The following is a 23,606-nucleotide window of genomic DNA, read 5'->3' on the forward strand; positions in this document are numbered from 1 at the left end:
AATATGAATGGACATTCTCTATATCTTATCTAAACTGCCATGTGGTAGATAGGTCACCTGAGGCAAGTTACTTAACTCCTCTACCACACTCTCTTCATCTAAAATGAGCATGATAGTAATCAATAATATCTAAGCTTACTGGGTTGATATGAGGATTAAATAAAATAATATTTATAATGTATTTAGAATGCCTAACATATTGAACACCATGGAAGTATTTGTAAATGTCTTCTATGAAATAGAGAAGACATTATTATTCCTATTTTATGGGTAAGAAAATAGGATTTAAAGAGATTAAGTAATTTACCCAAGGTTCCATTGCTATTAAATAGTGACTCTTGAACTAAAGTACCTCACTCCAAAGTCCATGTTCTTGACCACCAATTCTCCAATATTATCCTCTTAATGTTTCATCCAAACAATTGTTAAACACATTAAAGAAAATAGTGCCAAGAGACCATAAAATGCATTGCCATAAATTTCCTTTCATTAATCAGAGCCCCTTTTAATGATCATTCTATAGTGTCTTCAAACCTTTTCATATTTCTCCATGAATTGAAAAAACTAAATAAAAATAGTGAAAAAATGTTTTGGTGAAACTGATACATATGCCTACTCTGTATTGCCTGATTGGCCATTACTGACATTCTCAAAAAGGAAATGAGAGTACTGTAAAATTTTGAACTCTTAGTGGTAATGCTTATTAATCATTGTATTCCTTAAAGGGATTTTTCTCTTTTTTTCTGATTTTTTTGTCAAATTGGTACTTTTTAGAATTTCTCAGTGTCTTGAATATCTTCCTTTTCTGAATTTTATGTATGTTTTATTGAATAATTTTTCCTTCTTGATTATGTTTTTCCATTTTTTAAAATTTTTTTATAAATTTTTATTTATTTATGATAGTCACAGAGAGAGAGAGAGAGAGAGGCAGAGACATAGGCAGAGGGAGAAGCAGGCTCCATGCACCGGGAGCCTGATGTGGGATTCGATCCCGGGTCTCCAGGATTGCGCCCTGGGCCAAAGGCAAGCGCCGAACCACTGCGCCACCCAGGGATCCCTGTTTTTCCATTTTTTAGAATCTTTATTAAATTCTAGTTAACAAACAATGTAATATTAGTTTCAGATATACATTAGAGTGATTCAACACTTCCGCACAACACCTGGTGCTCAGCACAGCCAATGCACTCTCTGATCTCCATCACCTATTTCACACCCCCCTCCCACTTCCCCTCTGGTGTCAGTGCTCTATAGTTAAGAGTCTGTTTCATGGTGTTCCTCTCTTTTTCTCCCCATGTTCATTTGTTTTGTTTCTTAATTTTACATGAGTGAAATTATTTGTCTTTCTCTGACTGACTTATTTCACTTAGCATAATACTCTCTAGCTCCACCCATGTTATTGCAAATCACAAGATTTCATCCTTTATGGCTGAGAATATTCCAGTGTGTGCGTGTGTGTGTGTGTGTGTGTGTGTGTGTGTGTGTGTGTCCCACATCGTCTTTTCCATTCATCAGTAGTTGGCATCTTTTCATCAGTGTTGGCCATCTGTATGTCTTCTTGGAAAAATGTCTATGAAAGTCTTTGGTACATTTTTAACTGGATGATACATTTTTTGGATGTTGGGTTTTAGAATTTCTTTATATATTTTGGATATTAACTCTTTTTTACATATGTCATTTGTAGAATATCTTCTCCCATCCTGTGATTTGCCTTTTAGTTTTGTTGATTATTTACTTCACTGTGTAGCTTTTGATGCTTGATGAAGTTCTGACAGTTCAGTTTTGCTTTTGTTTTCCTTGCCCCGGGAAACATATTTAGAAAGAAGTTTCTAGGGTTGATGTTAAAGAGATTACTGCCTGGATTTTTATGGTTTCATGTCTCACATGTAGGTCTTTAATCCTTTTTTAATTTATTTTTGTGTGTGGTACAAGAAAGTGGTCCAGTTTCACCCTTTTGCTGTCCAGTTTTCCGGACACCATTTGTTGAAGAGACTATCTTTTTCCCATTGGATATTCTTTCCTGCTTTGTGGAAGATTAAATGACCATTTGTTGTGGGTTCCTTCCTGGGGTTTCTATTCTGTTGATCTATGGTGTCTAATTTTGTGCCAGTATCATACTGTTTTGATCACTACAGCTTAGAAATATAACTTGAAGTTCAGAATTCTGATGCCTTCAGCTTTGCTTTTTCTTTTACAAGGCCTTCTATTTTAAAAAGTCTGCCTTCTTAAAGGCTAGGGTACATGTCAATTATAGCTGACATTTCCACTCACAGTTGCTAGGAACACTGTGATGATGTAGCTACTTTATATTTCCATCCAAATATTTCTTATTGGTTAGAATTAGGCTTAGAGCAGCAGGTCAGGCAAAAGCATACTAATGTTCTATGGTTTTAAAGAGTGTGTTCAGGGCTTTGAATATTATAACATAGAGATTATTTAGAGAGGCTTTTTTAAATTATAAAGTAAAGAAGGCTTATAATTAATATTTTAATTGTCTGTGTAAAAATTTATATTCCTGGGATGCCTGGGTGGCTCAGCAGTTGAACATCTGCCTTTGGCTCAGGGTGTGATCCCAGATTCCTGGGATCAAGTCCCACATCAGGCTACTTGCATGGAGCCTGCTTCTCCTCTCTCTGCCTGTGTCTCTGCCTCTCTTTCTGTGTCTCTCATGAATAAATAAAATCTTTAAAAATATATATATTCGTAAAGTACATAAAAGCATTTGTATATGTTAAATATTTACTTAAAAGTTGTTCTATTTAGAAAAAAAACAACTTTTATTTTTTCGTGGTTCAATGATGAACTAAGGACATTCATGCATCTTGAAATTTTTTCTAGAATAAGATAAATTGTTTAAAGAATCTTGCATGTTTTTCAGCTGAGAATGATAGCAATTATACCAATTAAAATGATTTTCTTTGTAAATGATAAATAATATTTTATTTTTTCCTCCTCATAAAAGAAAAGCTCACTGCCACTTGAGAATATAGCATTTAGTTTTGATTTAGCATTTAATAGGCAGTATGGTTCCTGGCTTTTGGTTTAGCCCTATGCCCTTTATTCTTTAGCTGATTTGCTAATTACTATTGAAAAGGCCTCTAAAATTTCACTGGGGAAATGCAAAAGTACATTCAGATTCTAAATACTTGAGAGGCAGCCAAGTACTGAGTGCATGCAAACATTCTGAATTTTACATAATTTTTTATATAATTACTTTTAATGTCCAGAGGCTTCCTTCTTCAATATCAGTATATAGATCCCTTTTCTTTTAGCAAAAATGGAATGAACAGAATGATCTGAGTCTTTCAAATAAATCAAAATAATAAAAAATAGAATTTCTATGAAAGGTGAAGGAGAATTAAAATATTTCTGGGAGGAGGCAGAAGTGTGGCATAATATTAATTTAATATTTTTTATTTAAATAAAAAACATTGCATAAAAGTACAGAATCATAAGCATACAGGACAATGAATTGTCACAAAGGGAACACATTTTTATAAGTACCACTCATTTCAAGAGAAAAAAAGCATTACCAGTCCCAGAAAGGCTTCTTGTGCCCCTACCCATCATCTCCTCCTTACTATTCCCCAAATTAGCAAGTGTCCTGTATTTTAAATCACTATACATTGGCTTTCCCTGTTTTTAAGCATTATATAAATAGGATAATGCAGCATATAGAGCTTATTTTACTCAACATTGTTTGAGAGTTTGAGAGATTCATCCATGCTGTTACATATAGCATTTGTTTATTATCAATGTTGAAAAGTATTCTGTTATGTAAATAGAACACAATTTATTCCTCCACTCTACTTTAAATGAACATTTAGCTTTTTATCAGTTTCAGAAACTTGGAAACAGTGCAGCTTTTTTTGCATATCTGTTGGAGAGTGTTTGCATACCTTTCAGTTGAGTATATACCTAAGATTGAAATAGCTGGATAATGAGATATATTATTTTCAAATTTAGTAGATAATGCCAAATTCAATTTCCAAAAAAGCTGTATCAATTTTTATGTCTGCTGGCACTATATAGAGGTTCTACTTATTTCATATCTCTACTAATACTTAGATTGTTAGTTTTTTAAGTTTTAGCCTGTTTGGTATGTACTGATTATTTTACATTTGTTTTCTCTAAAGATTAATGAGATAGGAGACCCCTAGACTTTCTACTTTGGAGCTTTGTATAATTTTTCTTAACTTGTGCATTACCACATTATTACAATTACTGTTACTTGTAAAAAGTCTTGATAACCTATGGGCCATTCTTTGAGGGTTTTCTCTTGTTGTTAAGTTCTCATTGGTATTCTTGGCCCTTTGCATTTTCTTGTAAGGTTCCATATGAAATTTAGAATCAGATTGTTGGAAGTGTGTTATATCCATAGATTAAATGTGGAGATTGGAAGTCAAGACAATAATTAGTCCTTTAATCCATGAACATTGGTATATCCTTTCATTTATTTATATTGTCTTTAATTTCTTGCAATAAGGTAGGTCTTTTTGTATGAAGAAGCTACTCTGACATCTTTCGTTTATTATTATATATATTTTGAAGCTACATTTTTAGATGCAGATAAATTGGGATTGTGATAGATTCCTGGGAGCTTGATACCATTTATCTCTGGTAATACTTCTTGAGTTAAAAATCTTACTTTGTCTGACAGTTTTCTTTGCTATATATATTTTTTTTTCTTTGCTATATATTTGCATGGTATATTCTTCGCATATGTGCCAGTGTCCCACCCATATTCTTTTAGGTCTCACCACTGATTCTAGTCACAGGCTGGATTTCCAATTGCCTAGGGACTGTATTGGCTGAACTATGAAAAATTAAAGTACTAGAGAATTAATATCCTTGATATCCTTAAACCAAATGCAGGTAGGGTAGCTTTTAGCACAGTTTAGGTAGTTTAGCTCTTATTCTAAGGTGGTTTCCAGAATTTTTTAGAGGAATTACATCCCAGTTATCAGAATAGCAGTTTTCTGGAATGATTTTTTTTTTTTTGTCTTCCTTTTCCTGACTCCATTACTCCCTTTCTTCAATTTCATGCAATTACTTATGAAATAAAGTATTTTATTCAAATCTTTGTTTCAGGATTTGTGGATGTTCAAACAAGATATTTTCTATCCCTTTATTTCTGACTTTATTTAAAAGGTATCTCAGCAGCTTTTGAGTTTGCTTAATTAATTTGACAATTTTAATATTTTATTTGAAGTATGTATTTCTTTTTCCCTTTGCTCATTTTTTTTGTTTCTTAAATTCCACATGTATGTGAGGTCATTGGTATTTGTCTTTCTCTGACTGACTTATTTTACTTAGCATGATACCCTCTGGCTTCATCTATATTGTTGCAAATGGCAAGATTTCATTGTTTTTTATGGCTGAGTAATATTCCATTGTGTATATTCCATATACACATTGTGTATATTGTGTAATGGAATATTACATTCCATTGATTTATATATATACACCACATCATTATCCATTCATCTGTTAGTGTCCACTTGGGCTCTTTCCATGGTTTGGCTATTGTAAAAATGCTCCTATAAAACATCAGGGTGGATGTATCCCTTTCAATTAGTATTTTTATATTTTTTTGGTAAATACTTAGTAGAGTAATTGCTAGATCATAGGGTAGTTCTATTTTTAACTATTTAAGGAACCTCCATACTGTTTTCTGGAGTGGTTGCACCAGTTTGCATTCTCACCAGCAGTGCTAGAGGGTTTTGCTTTCTCCATAACAACAACAACAACAACAACAACAACAACAACAACAAAACAAAAGAAAGAAAGTGAGAGAGAGAGATAGACAAACCAAGAAACAGGTTCTTAACTATAGAGAACAAATTGATGGTTACCAGAGGGGAGGTGAATTGGGGGGGATGAGTGAAATAGGTGATGGGGATTAAGTATACTTGTGATGAGCACCAGGTGTTTTATGGAAGTGTTGAATCACTATATTGTACACCTGAAACTAATATTACATTGTATGTTAACTAGCTGTAATTTAAATAAAAACTTGAAAAAATGAAGTATATTTTTAAGTATGTGTATATAAGAATTATTGCTATAGTTAGGATTTAAAGCTACTACCTGTTTTAGCATTTTTTTCTTATTTATGTGTCCTCTTTTGTGTTAATCAAAATATTCTTCAGTCTTCTGAAGACTTCCTACTATGAAAAGAGATAGGATAGACATTCATTCCTTTCAAAAGGGAAAAATCAGGAGGAAAGGAATGACAAATCTCAGGCAAGTTCAAACTTCACAAGACAAATTTCATTAGATTTTAAGGTGAAGAACAATGGTTTGATGCTCTGCCCTTTAGGCCCACTGTGATGGCGGCATCCTCACCAGTACTTGTTATTGTTTGCCTTTTTTATGTTAACCATCCTAGTATGTGTGAAGGGGTTCCTCATAGTGGTACTTGGTTATTTTTAAAAACTTTTATTGATGTACCAAATTTATACAGATTAGTATACAAAATGACCACACTTTTTAAACAAGCACTTAGATATAAAAATAGATTGCTAGCAAAAATTCCACTTTTCTCTATTTCTGTGACTCCAAATGCATGTAATGTCAGATCTGTTTACTATGCACTGTATATTCTTTGTGTTTTCCGTTATTTAATTTGTTTTTCGAACTTCAGACTAGATAATTTCTGCTAATCTATTTTTCTGGATAAAGAAATGATAAACTTATCCTTGGCTTAGAACTTAGTTTTAGTTCTAAAATATATATTTTACTCTTTTTTCTGAAAAAAATAGATTCCAGTTCTCTGGAGAAATTTTATATTTTATTTTAATTCTAGAGAAGTTAATGTATAATGTGATATTAGTTTCAGGTGTACAGTATAGTAATTGAACAATTCCATATATTACTGAGTGCTCATCAAGATAATCCTCTGGTGAAATTTTGTATTATTGTCTTCTCTGTTGGAAATATTAACTATAGGTATTTAAAAATCTGTCAGTAACTTGAGTACTGGATCACTTATCGATCTGTTTATATTTTGGGGGGCATATGTTTGGTAATTTGAGAGTTAACGCTGGACATTGTGTTGTTACAGTGGTTATATAAGCATTGCCTTCTTCCAGAGAGGTTCTATCCTATCTGTGATCTTTTACTAGATAGACTAAGTACTGCTTGATCAGTACCAAAATGAACAGAAGTCTATGAAAAGCTCAGTTTATTTATTCACTCTTACTTCCAGGGTAAAACACTCCAGAGGGCTATCTGAGAACCGTGGATGGTTATTAGAGACTTTTGTCCTTGGAAGTTCCTAAACTCCAGTTTAAAAGTTTAACATTTTAATGCTGCCTAAAATTCAACTCTGTTTCTCTTTAGTGTTTCTACTTTGCTTCTTTGACTTTCACCTTGGGCGACTTAAAAATTCATTAAAAATTTTTGAGGCTTGGTCTTCTTTCCTTGACTTTCATTCTCTCTGGGATTTTTGTGTTGAGGCTTGAGTTTTTTTTTGCAGCCCCCAGATTGATAATTTTTTTCTCTTTGGGCTGGTGAGATTACCTAATTTTCCTGGCTTTCTACATCTTACTAGCTTCCATCTGTCAGATTCTTAGTCTTTCCCCAATGCCACATATTATCAAATATTAAGTTTGATTCAGAAATGCAGAATATAGAACAGTTATACATTTCCCTTCTTTCTGTGATGTGGCCCCTCAATTTTAGCTCCATTGGCTGTTTTTGGATGTCTCCATATAGGTAGATAGGTTAGTTTCTCTCCTCTCTTCCTCCCTCCCTCCATTCTTTTCTCCCTCCTTTCCTCTTTTTTCTTTCATTTTATCCAGATGTTTTATTTATTTATTTATTTTTTGGCAGGAACTTCAGCCTATTTCAAGATAATATGTCATAGCTAGAAATTAAAGTCAGTTCCCTCCTTCCCTCATTTTAGAAATATTTATTGGTACCTACTATATGTCAAGCACTATGTTAGGAGCTGGGGAAATTGCATAAAGATTGTACCCAGTATCGAGGTTAAAAAAATAGATTGTTACTGGTACCACAGAACTCCCTGTATACTGTCCCTCATCCTATCCCACCAAAAGGTAACCATTGTCCTGAATTTTATGTTACCACTCTATTCTTTAGTTTCACATATGCATGTATCCTTAAACAGTACTTTATAAAAGTTTTAGATGTTTTTGAATTTTACAAAATCGAAATCATATAACATATATTCTTTCATTAATTTTTATTCTTAGTACAGCAATTAATATTTTAACAAACGATACTAAAAAAATATCTAAAGATGGACTACTCACCAACAAACATAGATAAAGCCCTTTAGCCATAAATAGGACACAGCACCATATAGAAACTTTGATTTTGCTTTTGTGCTTATGGTTTGTGCTCTGAGAACTAGACCATGACTTTGTTCCTCTTTGTTACTGAAGCAAATAGCATACAATGAAGTTCAGTAAGCAAGAGCTAAAATAAGTCAAGAATGAAAAGAAAATTCCCAGTGGTTATGAGCAGTGGCCACAGGAGACACAGGATGTCAAAGGTAGAACATAGGTGCTTCATAGTAAGTTTGGGGCTTAGGGGAGGGCAGTATTTAATCTTTTTAGTCTTGAGCATATTAAGAACTTGGCTTGCTCGAGCCTTTGGGGCGATTTCTGTTAGGAGGGTCTGGAAAACTGGGCTTGCTCACTCAATGAGATGTAATCCTGACATTTCCCTGAGTCAGTTTCAACCCCCACAAAGTGTCTCACCATGTGTCAGTGTGAAGTTTTGTAAATTTGTAATGTGTCTGTGCCAGATGCTTCATTGTCATCTTTTAGCCCTCTTTTGTGAGAGCTGGCTCTACCAAATACAACAGGTATGTCAAAAATTAATAATAGAAAACAATTTCTTTTTAAATTTTAACTGTATCATAATGTGAAATATCCCCTCATTCCTCACCCCTCCCCTGCCCCAGTCCATTATACTTTTTAAACTAGATTCTGGTAGCTAATGAGTAATAGAGACAAAATGTAGTGTTTTTTTTTTCACCCTGGTGAAATACTGAATTATTTGTTATTCATGAGCTCTTGTTTTCTTGGAAGATTGTTTGATGAAATATGTGGGTGATGTGTACCCTCTCATTGCCTAGAGGCCTTTTAGATTTCCTCAGTTAGGGTATTTTCCTTTTGTTTTTAATAAACTTGCAAATAGTTGTAGAGAAGAGCCACTGGATGATAGTATAACTAAGCTGTTTTAGTACCATGTCTCCCCAGACCCACTCCCAAATTAACAATCAACATTTTACAGTATATCTTCACAAAATACATAGAACGAGTAAAAGGTGGGGGGGCGGGGAGCTGCTGTCTTTTAAACATAGTCTAGAAGACTCTGTTACTCCTGCATCTTGCCGGCATCAGGCCTCTTTTCTTGTGCCTCTGTGTTGTCATCTGCTTTTTGAATAAGGTTCAGCAAATTTAATACAACAGGAAATCCTTACTGGAGTTAGGTAAGTCTTCTGTCCAAGCAGAGCAGAGTCATGTTTTTGCCTATAAAGAAGTGACAGTCTAGATGGCCATGAATGTCCTTGGTTTTCATTGCTATGCTTGCTGAGTTTAGTTTGGGATTAAGCATCTGTGAACTGGTCTCATGATTCTCTTGAGACCTAGAAGGGCTTCTGTTTCAGGAATTCAGGTTGAGAAGAGATACTTCACTTACCTACCCTGAATTGAAGATTCATTTTCTAAGATCTGAGCAAAGGAGCTCTACATTGGTAAGACAGAGGCTTATTTTTAAAATTTGTAACAGGTATAAGAATTAACTGCATGTCTTAAGTATATTTTATACACATATATTTTAAAATTAATAATTTTCACTTAACTTGAAGCTAAATGATCCAGCAAACTGATCCATTTCAATATTGTCCCAAACCAAGAGAAATGGAAAAATAAATGTCTTAGAACAATCAAGATAGATTCCAAAGTGACCAGGTGGTAACATCTATTCTTGTTTATAGAATGCTATTATGTGCCCATATTTTGTGGAGAGTAGTCATTACTCTGAAGCCACACTCCTGGGGTTGAATCCAGGCTCTGTCACTTACTAGCTGGGTGGCTTTGGGCATGCTACTTTAGTGGTCTGTGTCTCAGTATTTTTCATCTTTCATATAGAGATGATAATAGAATTGATATAGGATTACATGTGTTAATACTAGTGCAGGCATTAGAACAGTGTCTGGCATAAGGGAAATGATATGGGAAACAAAGGCAGAGGAAAATATAGATAAAATTAAATGTCCTTATAACCTACAGCCCATTGACAAATACTTGAGGAAAGCAGAATATAATGTTCTTCCAGGAAACTCCTGTTTCATGTTAATGCCTTGCTAGAGGTAAAAACAACCTTGGTTTAACAATAGTAAGGAGTCTGGTATCCTGCATCTTCTTTAGTATGTGTAGATCCTTTTGAAGCTTCCTTTATCTTTACTTCCTCCAACATACATAATTGCTCCTCAAAATCCTGAGGCAGGAGGCAGCAGAAGGCACCAGGGAGTAGCAGCTCTTTCTGCCCGTGGGCCTGTCTCCATACTTTAATAAAACCATCATTTTGCACTGAAGATGTCTCAAGAATTCTTTCTTGGCAGTCGGCTCCAGACCTCACAGAACCTCACATATGTTCATAAACTACATCAGTAAATAGTCAGAAAATATTAACTATTATCTTATTTACTCTTACCTTGTTATTTATTATTACATATACTCTTACTTCTCATGCTTGGTGATCTAGTTTCCATGTATATAGGTAATTATAACTATAAATGAAAAGGAAATAGACAATTTTAATAGTATGTTTATGTTTTATACTTAAAATATGACAACTGTTAGTTCAAAATAAAGAAGCAAAAAGGAAAACACATTAAAAAAGCCTAAGGACTCAAAAGGTTTAGCAGTCTCGGTGTTTAGTGTAAGAGAAAATAGCCATAAACCTTCAATAGATCCAAAGGGCATCAGTGTTTTTCAGAATCATCTCGTACTTAGTGTTCAAAGTAACAACTCTGACTCAGAGAGAAAATGTTAAATTCTGTCCATGGTGTTCAGTTCAGAGAAGCCTGAAAGTGTTCTGCATTATAAGAAGATTTTAAAACAAAGTTTTTAAAAAAGTATTTAAAGACCCATTTCTGGAGGATTTTGAATTATATCAGTTTTATCATATTTGCATTTTCTTTTAGCCTCTTCCTTCAGGTGGAGCAAAATTAGTTTTTATGAATTATATGTAAATGTGACTAGTTTTCAGAATTATATGTAAATATGATCCTTAGACACAAGAGTTGTTTCCATTAAAGACCAAACATACTCAAGTTTAGCCTTTGTTTTAGCCATTGCATTGCTCAGTAGTACCTTCATACAAAATCTTCATGACTGTCAAGCTGGCCAGGTTTTGTTTTGCAATTATGTTCACCAGGAATTGAGATGAATTATATGTCTTACCAATTATGTGTTGCAGTGTCTTCTGTAGTGTTTACATATACATTGTTGAGGAAGGAAAGACCATTTTGCTCTAAAGTCTTTTTAAAAATGTTTGATTTTGATATAAAACATGTGACATTAAATTTACCATCTTAACCATTTTTTAAGTGTACAGTTCAGTAGATTCTACTCTACTCACATTGTCGCATAACAGATATAGAACTATGTCATCTTGCAAAACTGAAATGCTATATGCTCACTAAATAAGTCCTCAGTTCCCGTTTCAGTCTCTGGCAGTTACCATTCTACTTTCTGTTTTGCTATGAATTTAATTACTTTAGAATCACATACAAGTAACTTTATATGGTATTTGTCTTTTTGTGACTGGCTTATTTCACGTAGGATCCTGTCCTCAGGGTTCATCTATGTTTTAGCATGTGGCAGGATTTCCTCCTTTTTAAATACTTAATAATAATTCCATTGTATGTATATAGTACATTTCCTTTATCCATTAATGAACATTTGAATTGCTTTTACCTCTTGGCTATGGTGAATAATGCTGCAGTGAACTGGGTATCAAATATTTCTTATTTTGCTTTCAGTTATTTTGGATATATAGCTACAAGTGGGGCTCCTGGATTATATGGAAGCTCTGTTTTTAATTTTTTGAGAAACCTCCATATTGTTTCCATAGTGGCTGCACTATTTTATATTCCCACCAACAGTGCATAAGGATTCTAATTTCTCTACATCCTTGCCAATATTTGATAGTGTCCATAATGTGTCCATAATAATGGTTATAGGCTAATACCTCATTGTAGTTTTGATTTGCTTTCTCTAATGGTTAGTGAAGTCAAGCGTTTTTTCATATGTGTCTTGGTCTTTTGTCTATCTTCTTTGGAGAAGTGTCTGTTCAAATTTTTTGCTGATTTTTAAACCAGGTAATTTATTGTTGTTATTGTTGAATTGCAGTTTTTATATATTCTAGGTATTTACCCCCTATCAGGTATGTTGTTTACAAATATTTCCTCTCATTTTATAGGTTGCTCTTCAAACTTGATTGTTTCCTTTAATGCATAGATGTTTTTAAATTTGATGTAGTCCCATTTGCCTATTTTTTGCTTTTGTTGCCTGTGCTTTTGATGTCATATCCAAGAAATCATTCCCGAATCCAATGTCATGAAAGTTTTTCCCATTTCCTTCTGGAAGTTTATGGGTTTAGGCCTGAATTTAGGTCTTTAATCTATTTTGAGTTAATTCTTGTGTGTACTCTAAGGTAAGTGTTCAACTTAATTCTTTTGCATGTGGATATTCGGTTTTCCCAGCATCATTTGTTCATTTGTTGAAGAGATTGCTTTTTTTTTTTTAACCTCCATTGCATGGCACTGGAATCCTTGCAAATGTTATTTGATCATTATATTTGAGGGCTTATTTCTGGGCCCTCTACTCTGTGTCTGTGTACCACTTCACTTTGCTGGTATGCCAATACCACATTGTTTTGATTACTGTAGTTTTGTAAATGTTTTTGAAATTACAAAGTGTGAGACCTGCAAATTTGTCTTCATTTGCAAGATTGCTTTGACTATTTAGGGTTCTAGAGATTCCATATGATTTTTAGGATGGTTTTTCTGTTTCTGATAAAAATGCCATCAGGATTTTAATAGAGATAGCGTTGGGTAGCGTGAGAATTCTAATGGTGTTGTCTTCTAATCCATGTACATGGCTGTCAGTTCATGTATTGGTATATTTAATTTTTTCAGCAAGTTTTGTAGTTTTCAGTTTGGTTAGGTTACTCCTAAGTATTTTATTCTTTTTGAAGCTATTATAAGTGGAATTGTTTTTTAAATGTCATTTCTGGATTGTGATTGTGTATAGAAACTAAATCAATTTTTTTTATGTTGCTTCTATATCCTAGAATTTAGCTTAATATGGTTATTAATTCTAACAGGGTTTCTTTATTCTTTTATTTTTGGCAAAATCTTTAGGGTTTTCTACATGTAAGATCATGTCTTCTGCAAACAGATAATTATACTTCTTCCTTTCTTTTTTGAATGCCTTTTATTTATTTTCTAATTACTCTGCCAAGGACTTCCAGTAATCCTGAATGGAAGTGACAGAGGCTTTGCCTTGTCTCTTATCTTAGAGGAAAATCATTCCACATTTCACCATTGGGCATGATGTTAGCCATAGGCTTTTTTTTTTTTTAAATTTATTTTCTTTTTAATTTTTATTTATTTATGATAGTCACAGAGAGAGAGAGAGAGGCAGAGACACAGGCAGAGGGAGAAGCAGGCTCCATGCACTGGGAGCCCGACATGGGATTCGATCCCGGGTCTCCAGGATCACGCCCTGGGCCAAAGGCAGGCGCCAAACCGCTGCGCCACCCAGGGATCCCTGCCATAGGCTTTTTATATATGGCCTTTATCATGTTGAGATATTTTCTTTCTGTTCCTAGTTTGTTGAGTGTTTTTATTATGAAAGGGTGTTGAATTTTGTCAAGTGCTTTTTCTAAATTACTTGAAATGGTCATGTAGTTTTTGTCCTTCATTTTGTCAATATGTTGTATTGTATTGAATGATTTATAAGTTGAATTATCATTGCATTCCAAGAATAAGTTCCACTTGGTTATGGCGTGTAGTCCTTTTAACTGAATTTGGCTTGCAATTTTGTTGAAGATTTTGTTGAAGATTTTCATGTCAATATTAATCAGGAATATTGATACATAGTTTTCTTTTCTTATAGTATCTTTGTCTGATTTGGTATCAGGAAAATGTTGCCTTCATAAAATGAGTTAGAAAGTATTTTCATTTCAATTTTTAGAAGAATTTGAGGAAAAGTTTAGTGTTAATTTTCCTTTGGCTCTTTGGTAGAATTGCCCATTGAGGCTTTCTGGTCCTGTGCTTTTTTCTCCATTGGGAGGTTTTTGATTTAGTCTTCTTACTAGTTATAAATCTATTCAGAATTTTTTATTTCTGTATGACTCAGACTTGATAGGCTGTAGATTTTTAGGAATTTTTTTAAAAGATTTTATTCATTTATTTGACAGGAAAAGAGCACAAGCAGGGAGAGCAGCAGAGGAGCAGCAGAGGGAGAAGCAGACTCCTCACTGAGCAGGGAGCCTAATGTGGGCCTCAGTCCCTGGACCCTGGGATCATGACCTGAGCTGAAGGCAGACACCCAAACAACTGAGCCATTCAAGCATCCCTTTAGGAATCTATTTTGCTTTAAACTCTTGACCACCATCTCTTTCCATGTGGACCTGGATTACTCCCAGGAACACGACTTTGATTGTAGGTTGTCAAGACTATCCTTAGTATATCTCTGCTGATGGCTTAGTAAGTATGGGCATTGTAGTTTCATTAAAGAGGGTATCCAGTCTTGTGAGTAGCTACCTCATTCAGAGGAATACTAAATCTTGACATAAGAAGCTTAATGTTTAATCAAAGGCCATCATGGAACAGATACCTCCATGGAGGTTGCTCTTTCCATTTCTACCCTTTGGGACTTCTATGAAGATAAAGTAGAAAGATTTAGGCTTGAATATCTAAAATGAATGAATATTTTGAATACCCCAAATGAGTATTTTAAGTGAATATTTTAAATGAATGTTAAATTAGGGTAAGATTCTGAAGATTTTTTCTTGTATTACATGAGGATCTTTTCAAAATTCTAAATCTCTAAAGAGAAAAATTATAGAAAGCAGTTCCTCAATCCAAATATGATCCACCTTAGTTGAGTAGTCATCATATTTATATAGATTTTTAAAAACTAGTTTGGATACTAAACTAGTTGCCTAATCTTGAAAATATATAAGTTTGGTTCTGAGGTGGCAGAGTTAGAGTAGCTACAGAATGGTGATGGCAGATGGAGCAAGAAAGCATGGCAAGTTCATTGCAAATTTATGATCATTAATAGAAAAATAAGCCAGGATCACTTGTATACTCTAAGGCAAACATATAAGCAATAGCACATTGAGTTCTATGCAGATCTTACCGTTTCAAAGTATAGCAAGATGCTATTCTTTCATTGATATTAACTGACAATGTTTTTTTCTTTTCTTTGAAAATATAATTTAAGGATAAACAAAAGAATTTGAGGTGACTAATAACTTATATTACTTTTTCCAAAATAAAATTGGGAAACTTTTTTTTATTCTCAAGGGACTTTATATTTGGTCACATTTATCTGATAGGTTTTTCTTAACTTTCATTTTTATTTCAAATTTAGAGTTAGCTTGTAAAGAGGTATTCTTATTCCAATAAACTTCAGATCTCTCTTAAACATTTAAAATTTTCAACTGAATTACTGTTGTAGTACTGTCATATTATCAGATAATTTAATGCTGTTTTAAGAAATAGCATTAACCTCCAAATTCCAGTGAGGCAGAATATTTAGAGCACACTATTTATTCTTAGTATCTAAGAGAGACTTAGTTTACCTGGATAAACCTATGCTGTGTGAATGTTTACTAAATGTAACTCACAAGAAATTTCACATGCAATGTCCATAGTATCACAATCTAGTTAATGGGATAATGTTACCACACTTTATTACTCTTCTGAGTATCCTTTGTTTCTTCCTTTCTGCCTGACCTTTTAGCTCTAGAGTGTCCTGAGTCTCACCACTTTGGACCTCTGTCCTTTACAGCCTGTAGGCATTCCCTTAGCAATCTGGTCTTACCTGATTTCATGGCTTTACCTATCATCTTTGTGCAAATCAGTCCCAAATTACATAGCCCAGACATCTCTTCTAAACTCTGTACTGTTTTATCAGCCTGCCTATTTGATATCTACAATTAAGTGTTAAATAGCACTTCACACTTAACATTTGCAAAACTGAACTGCTCTTTCATCCAAGTTTTTACCAGGAACTTTTCCTAGGTCAATGATGGCAGCTCTAGTCTTAAGGTTGCTCAGGCCAAAAAACCCAGAATAATGTCATCCTTTATTCTTCACTTCCTCTTATATCCCATATTTAACCTATTAGGATATCTTGGTGTTTCAGTAGTCTTCAAACTGTACATGAATTTGACTGAATGATTGTTCATACAAATTAAAAAACTAAGGCTCAGAGAAGTTAAGAGAACATCCCAAGTTCACATAGCTAGTTAGTGATAAAGTGATAATTCAAATCCTTATTTTCTGAATGACCACAAATAATATGCTCTATTCATAATACTAGTGCTTCTGCAAAGCAAATGTTATAATTGTTTATAATTTATATAGCTTAGAAATATGATCTGACCTATTGTGTAAATGGATCTTTATAAATAGTATGTGTTATTTCAGTTCGGTTTTCTAGGAATTTTCTAAGCCCAGAGCAGTTATTTCATAAATACTTGCCAACTCAGTTAAATTGATTGGTACTTCTCTCTTCTTGTATATTGCTCTAGATCAGGAACCGTGTTTTCAATTTCAAGGTATAATTAGATATAAATTGTGTATTAGGTAAAAAAAAAAAGGCTGGGGGGTAAGGGTGGAATTAATGAAATAAAATATTCAAGGAGGTCTCTTCGAAAGAGGTTAGACATGTTCTTATTATATCTGTATGAATTTAGGACATATATTACTTTATATATAAATGCTTTTCTATTTCTTAGAGTTTTCATGGTATGTAATATTGATCTTGATACCAATCATTAAAGTTTAGATTGTGGAATTATTATTTAAATTATTTAGAGTCTTCTCTTAAGGGCTTCTGTTTTAAGGAGACATTTTATAACTAAAATCCATTAGATTGTAAGGTTTTCTAGTTGATTATAATGGAAAAAGTCAAAGGATTAGCATCTTGGTAGAGAGATAGCAGAAAAGTTTCAGTGCTGTCTATTGTCTTGACATACTCCTGTTTCATTGATGTACTGTTTGTAATTTTAATACAACTTATTCCATGCTTATATCATTTAATGTAGCAGAAATGAAGTATGTTAAGCCAAATTTTATGAGATTCAAGTGGTATCTTTGAAAGAAGCCAAGATTAAACTTTTGAGAGATGTCTGTTATATCTATGTGACATATTTAGAAAGCTGATAATTTTTAAAATTTAAGTACAGGTAGAACACTTATCTGTGAAACAGATTTTAGATGAAGAGCCCTCAGGATCATTTTTTTAAAAATTTTTATTTACTTATGATAGGCACACAGTGAGAGAGAGGCAGAGACACAGGCAGAGGGAGAAGCAGGCTCCATGCACCGGGAGCCCGACGTGGGATTTGATCCCGGATCTCCAGGATCGTGCCCTGGGCCAAAGGCTAAGCTGCTGCGCCACCCAGGGATCCCAGGATCATTATTTTTATCTTTTTTTTTCTCTTCTAAATTTTCACCTTAAAGTTTACTTGTTTTGTTATTTCACCAATTTGTGTTATTTTGTTCCAGGGATGAAAATTTGATGAATATTTATTCAGAGAAGCAAGTTTCACATCCCAAATTCTGTCCATCTACATACTTTTCTACCTACTTTTGCTGTGATAGAAATATTTAGCATGGAATCTTTTTAAAGACATTCTTATAGGCTTTGGAAATACTTCTTAAAGCAATAAGATGATATTTGAAGCATCAAACCCAAAAGCCATGCTTAGAAATTTAGTCCCTATGGCAACTGAATGAATAAATGAATAAAGTTGTGTGGCGCCTACATCCATGATGGCGTATATTTAGAAAGGAAACTGTAGCTTCTAAAAAAGTATCTGTTGACAAACAAATATAAAATAAGAGTTCGAAAAAGAGATACTTTATTTCTGGAAAATGTGATAGTTCTGTTACCATTTGCAGTGATGGATATCTGTGGGTCTTTATACTGTGAAATAAACTGTGATCAACTCTACTGCTATCTTTTCTTTTTCATAGTGTATGCCAATTAAAGGCCTAGGATTCGTGCTTGGAGCCTACCAGTGCATTTGCAAAGCAGGATTCTATCATCCTCAAGACTTCTCAGTGAACAGCTTTCAGAGTAAGTGTCCTTCGCTTCTCTACATACATATGAATACACATAATATATACGATTATTAATTATTCGGATTTTCTTTTTACATTGTTGGAGTTATTTGTTTCAATCTCCACTGGTTTGGTAGTCTTTCATCCCTTAGAGTTTTTGTTTTGGTTTGTCATGTTTTGTGCCCTGGAGTACCACAAAATAATGTGTTTATTTTAAGTATGTTTTAGTTTTCAATACGTTTCGTAAAATAATGTTAGCTGTGTAGTAAAATCAGTTGGGATTCAGTTATTGAGAGCTGTTGCTACAGAAATTTCCTAAACCTAATTTTGCTAGTTTGTTTATTAATTAATTAATTAATTTACAAAAAATGATTTTATTTATTTATTCATGAGAGACACACAGAGAGAGAGAGGCAGAGACACAGGCAGAGGGAGAAGCAGGCTCCATGCAGGGAGCCTGATGTGAGACTCGATCCAGAGTCCCCAGGATCACAGTCTGAGCTGAAGATGGCGCTAAACTGCTGAGCCACTGGAGCTGCCCTATTTATTAATTTATATATTAATTTTCTACACTGCATAAAGAACTATCATAAATTTAACAGTTTAAAGAACATACATTTATTATCACACAGTTTTTGTTCGTTACCTTTCCAGTCAGAGGTGAGGTTGGCCCTCTGTCTCACCAGGTGACATCTGTGATGCAATGTGATCTGAGGCCTGGGGTCTTCTTTCAAGCTCATTCATGTCAGTATCTCACAGGCTCCTAGGTTGTTTTTTTTTTCTAGATGTTAGTCAGCTGAGGCTTACTCTGAGCTCCTCTGAGTTGCCTTAAGGCCTATTCATGTGACCCTCTTACTGCATTGCAGCTCACCTCTTCAAAGCTAGCAAAACAATTTCCTCAATCTGGTCAGATTGAACCATATATAACATAGTATAATGAGAGTAAGTATCCCACCACTTTACCTGATAATGTAACCTAATCAAAATAGAGACCATCTCATTATATTTACAGATCCACTCACATTCCAGGGGAAGTGATTATATAAGGTATATACTCCAGAATCGAAACTTGGTCATCTGCTATTATATTCCTACTTCAGAAAATGTCAGTGTTACAATTTGAATATTGATTTTTTTTTTACTTTATCTCTAGAGAATGCAATGTTGCCACACTAGCTTGTAGTCAGCCAATGGATATAATAGCTAAGAAGGAGTATAGTGGTAAAAAAGTTGGTTTCATAGGAAGTTAGGGCTTGAGGTTTACTGAAACTGAGGTACAGGTATCTTTTAGGTAGTCATTCACAAATCTTTGCAAGCCTTACTGGTCTTTATAGGAATTTGCATTTTACTAGGCACAGTTCAAAGTGTACATTGAGATTGAAATCGGAGTTTCTTCCTCTAGGAATTTTGGTAAAATTTGTAGATTTTTGTTTTGTTTTGTTTTCTCCTGGAAAACATTCTTGGAACTGAATCTGTTTACATTTAAGTTATAGGCTCTGGAAATGAGTAACATTTCGCTCTGTCCTCAGTCATATAGTTCAGAGGTCAGCCTTGTTCTATGAATAATTACAGGTATAATTCTCAAATGTCCTTCAGGCTTCTGTTTTCACAGGCCCTGCCCAACACTTTCCTCTTACTTGAAGGTGGGACCGAGGTGGTCACTCCCTGTTTAGGCTGTATTATGTAGCAAAGGTGATAGTTTAGTCACCTATGTGATTATGTTGCATTAAAGAAAATTCCTTCCCATCGTAGCTGACCGAAGAGAAATTCTAGTGCTGGCCTTGAAGAAATAAACTACCTTGTTGTGTGAGGGCTGTGTGGCTAAAACCTGAGTGAGCCCTCTGAGAGCTGAGAGCAGATCTCATGGGCAGCAACCAAGAAAACATGGACCTCAGTTCTATAACTCAAGCAACTAAATTTTTCTAAAAGCCTGAATACACATGGAAGGAGATCCTGAGCTCCACATGAGAAGACAGCAGGCCAAAACCTTGATTTCAGTCTAGTAAGACCCCGAGCGGAGAGCTCACTATACTGTGCCCACACTTCTGATCAACAGAAACTGGGAAATAATGAATAGGTATGTTAAGCTCCCAAATTTCCAGTAATTTGTTATGTAGCAGTAGAAAACTAATACAATAGTAGTGATGATAGCATATTTTCAGAGTAGATATGCTTTTCCTTGTATCTGTGTGTACCAAACCATGGCAATACCAGAGCTACTTTGGCATTCTTCACATTTACGGTCCAGACATAACAGATGATTCAACACTGAAGAATTAAGGGAATAGGTTTTAGCTTATGTTCTGTGAAGGTATTTTGTATCTGGTTTACCCACATTTGTTCTCAGCTCCCACTATGTGACTGAAATAAAACATCTAAATATTTTAGAACCAGAGAATGACTATGCCATTTGCTTATAACACCACCAGGAGAAACTAGTTAACCTTTAACAACTTATCTTTATTTAATTTGCACACTCCTACTTTCTTCCTTATTTTAAAAGCCAATGTTTTTCACTGGACCTACTTTTTCTAAGAAAAGGCGGCTTCTCTGCGTAAATCTAACTCCTGTGTTGTACACACTGCAGTCATGGAAAAGAGGCCACAGTTTTTAGAAAGATGATCTATATTTAGACATTTAGCTGTGATTCAGGTTTGACCTTAGCACTTACTTAATCAGACTTGACCTTCCCCAATGACAGACCAGAAGGCTAGCTATATGTTAAAATTTGAAGTCAGTAAAGTGTTCTTTGACCAAAGCTGTCTTTCCTGATGGCCTGTCAGGTTGCAGGAAAATCCATTATTATTCCTTCCTTGTCCTAAAGAGATGAACAGGGATCTGAACAGGAATCCTGTTCATTGTTAGGATTAGTCAATGACTAAGGACTATCCAAACTTTCTTTTGTATTCCTGGTTATTATTAAAACATGTACTGTATTAAACTATATTAAACATATACTGTATTTTAATATAGTCAGTATTTTAATCATAGTATTCAGGTGTTCATGGCACGTATTAAATGCTCAAAAATATTGTTGTATTATGATTGTTATTTGGAAGTTGGTATCTATTCTGCTCATCTCCTTATGTTCTTAAAGAGCTACCCATGACTTAAGGAATGACTGCATATAGCTCTGTACCCTTTGTCAAGGGTAAAGAAGGCATTAGAAACCCCCAAAATGAGATAACATATATAAACCTGCTAGCATAATACAATGGCATATGATAAATGTTTGTAGGTGTAGTTAAATAAGTGATAAACATCCGTGATGTATGTAAAGAGAGAATCCTTAAACATCATTGGTCATTAGCCTCACATTTTATCATATTATAATAACCAGCTTTTTAAAACTGGAACTTTTGGAGAATGAATTTGACATGGATGGGACAGTATAACAACCGGTGCTGCATTCAGTAGGGCAGTAGGGAGAAGGCTTGGGAGTTAGAGACAGCAGGAGGAAGTTAGTTGCCTGATTAGGAGAATAGGATACAGAAAACAGAATTTACCTAAAAGATTAAAGTCACTTAATTTACAGTTGTAAATCTAAAATAAGATCTGTAATCCCCACATCTATTATTGTCATGTTATCGTTTTTGGAGAGAAGAGCTGAGATGTAATGCACATGTGACTTAAAAATCCTGTTAAAATATGAAGTGATTTAAAATCTTTATTCAGACTAAGACCCACAGTAAACAAGGGCTTGTAAAGACCAACGAGGATATGCTTAAATGACATGATTTAAAATTGTGCTGACAGCCCAGAGGCTGTGTTCCTGGCATCTCTCTTGAAATTGATGGTCATATGTGAACTAATAGGATCTGACATCTGGATAGTAGCAGGATTTTAGAGTAACCAAGTACTGATGTATAACTGTCTCTCCAAATCCAGGCTGTTCACTTGCAGGTTGATGAAAAAGAAGCTTATGACATGCTCATCTCTCTCAAATCCATCTGTCTTAGTAAGAATTATGTCTTCAGTGAAACCTTTTTCCTCTTTTCTATAGATACATTACCAGCCTTCCAGTCTTACTTTTCTTCTTTTGGATCGACTTCAGCTCATGTGTCTTTCCAGAAAAACCTAACTTACAAATGACCCTTACCTAAAAATCACAGTCCCTATTTTGGCAACTCTGGTGCCAATGATGATGGTGGTAGATGGGACAGAGGTAAGAATGTAGAGATTTTCTAAATCTTGGGAGAAAAAAAAGAGGCCCTTTGAACACGGGTACAATATAGGGATATTGAGCTCAAAGCAAACTGTTAAGCAAGGCTAACCTTTCTGGAATAAGTTTATCCCTCCTCTTTTTATGGCTGGAGAGCTGGAGATACTTGGCTTTCTGCAGATGAGGTCCTGTATCAGTCTCTAATACCACCTCCAATTTTAGGACAGATTAATAGAGCTTGAGCATCACAATCTCATTATCGGCATTCTCACCTTCACTATTGATCTGACTCCAGCCTTGTGGTCTGATTTACTTTTGCTGTATTACAGTTAGTCCTGATCAGTGTTATTCCAGTTTCGGTAGCACAGTTTCCAATGTATTTGTACTTTTATTTTTGCCTCATTCATTTGCCTAGTTTACAGTTTTCATGTCTTCCTTCATTAGTCCTGCTTTTAGTAAATGGAGTCCAGTACCTCAGTGTGTCTGGAAGATGGGGTGAGTTGCCAATGCCAGTGTCCATGTTCTTGGACTCTCAACTGTTGCATTTATCTGTTAATCTCTGACTATGTTCTTTCCAACTGTTGGGACATACTCCATACCATGTTGGATACCCTGGCTCTTAAATTTTTACCAGAGCTGAATTTCTATTATAGTTTATTTTTTTAATTTTTATTTACTTATGATGGCCACACACACACACACACACACACACACACACACACACACAGAGAGAGAGAGAGAGAGAGAGCGAGAGAGGCAGAGACACAGGCAGAGGGAGAAGCAGGCTCCATGTACCGGGAGCCCGACGTGGGATTTGATCCCGGGTCTCCAGGATCGGGCCCTGGGCCAAAGGCAGGCACTAAATCGCTGCACCACCCAGGGATCCCCTCTATCATAGTTTAGCACAGTAATTAAGAGCATAGTTTTTGGAATAAGACTAACTTGGTTTTGAATCCTGGCTCTACTACTTACTTGGACTCTGCTGTATTTTTTAACTTCCTGAACCTTCACTTATGACATATGTAAAATTGGAATAATATTATATGCTTTAGAAAATTATTATAAGGATTAAATAATAAATTCAAAGTTCTAATA

The 23,606-nt window shown here is 34.6% G+C and overlaps 1 protein-coding gene across 2 annotated transcripts in view; it reads left to right on the top strand.

Annotated features, from left to right (window-relative positions):
- Positions 1 to 23,606, top strand: part of GPR158 (G protein-coupled receptor 158) — a 411,529-nt gene that overhangs the window by 176,900 nt on the left and 211,023 nt on the right. For both annotated transcript variants that reach the window (XM_026013682.2, XM_026013683.2), the window contains exon 3: positions 18,263 to 18,365. In XM_026013682.2, coding sequence (XP_025869467.1) covers positions 18,263 to 18,365 — 103 coding nt within the window. The remainder of the gene's footprint in view (positions 1 to 18,262; positions 18,366 to 23,606) is intronic.

This window comes from Vulpes vulpes, chromosome 2 (genome assembly GCF_048418805.1).
Source record: "Vulpes vulpes isolate BD-2025 chromosome 2, VulVul3, whole genome shotgun sequence".
In the NCBI taxonomy this organism is placed as follows: Eukaryota; Metazoa; Chordata; class Mammalia; order Carnivora; family Canidae; genus Vulpes; species Vulpes vulpes.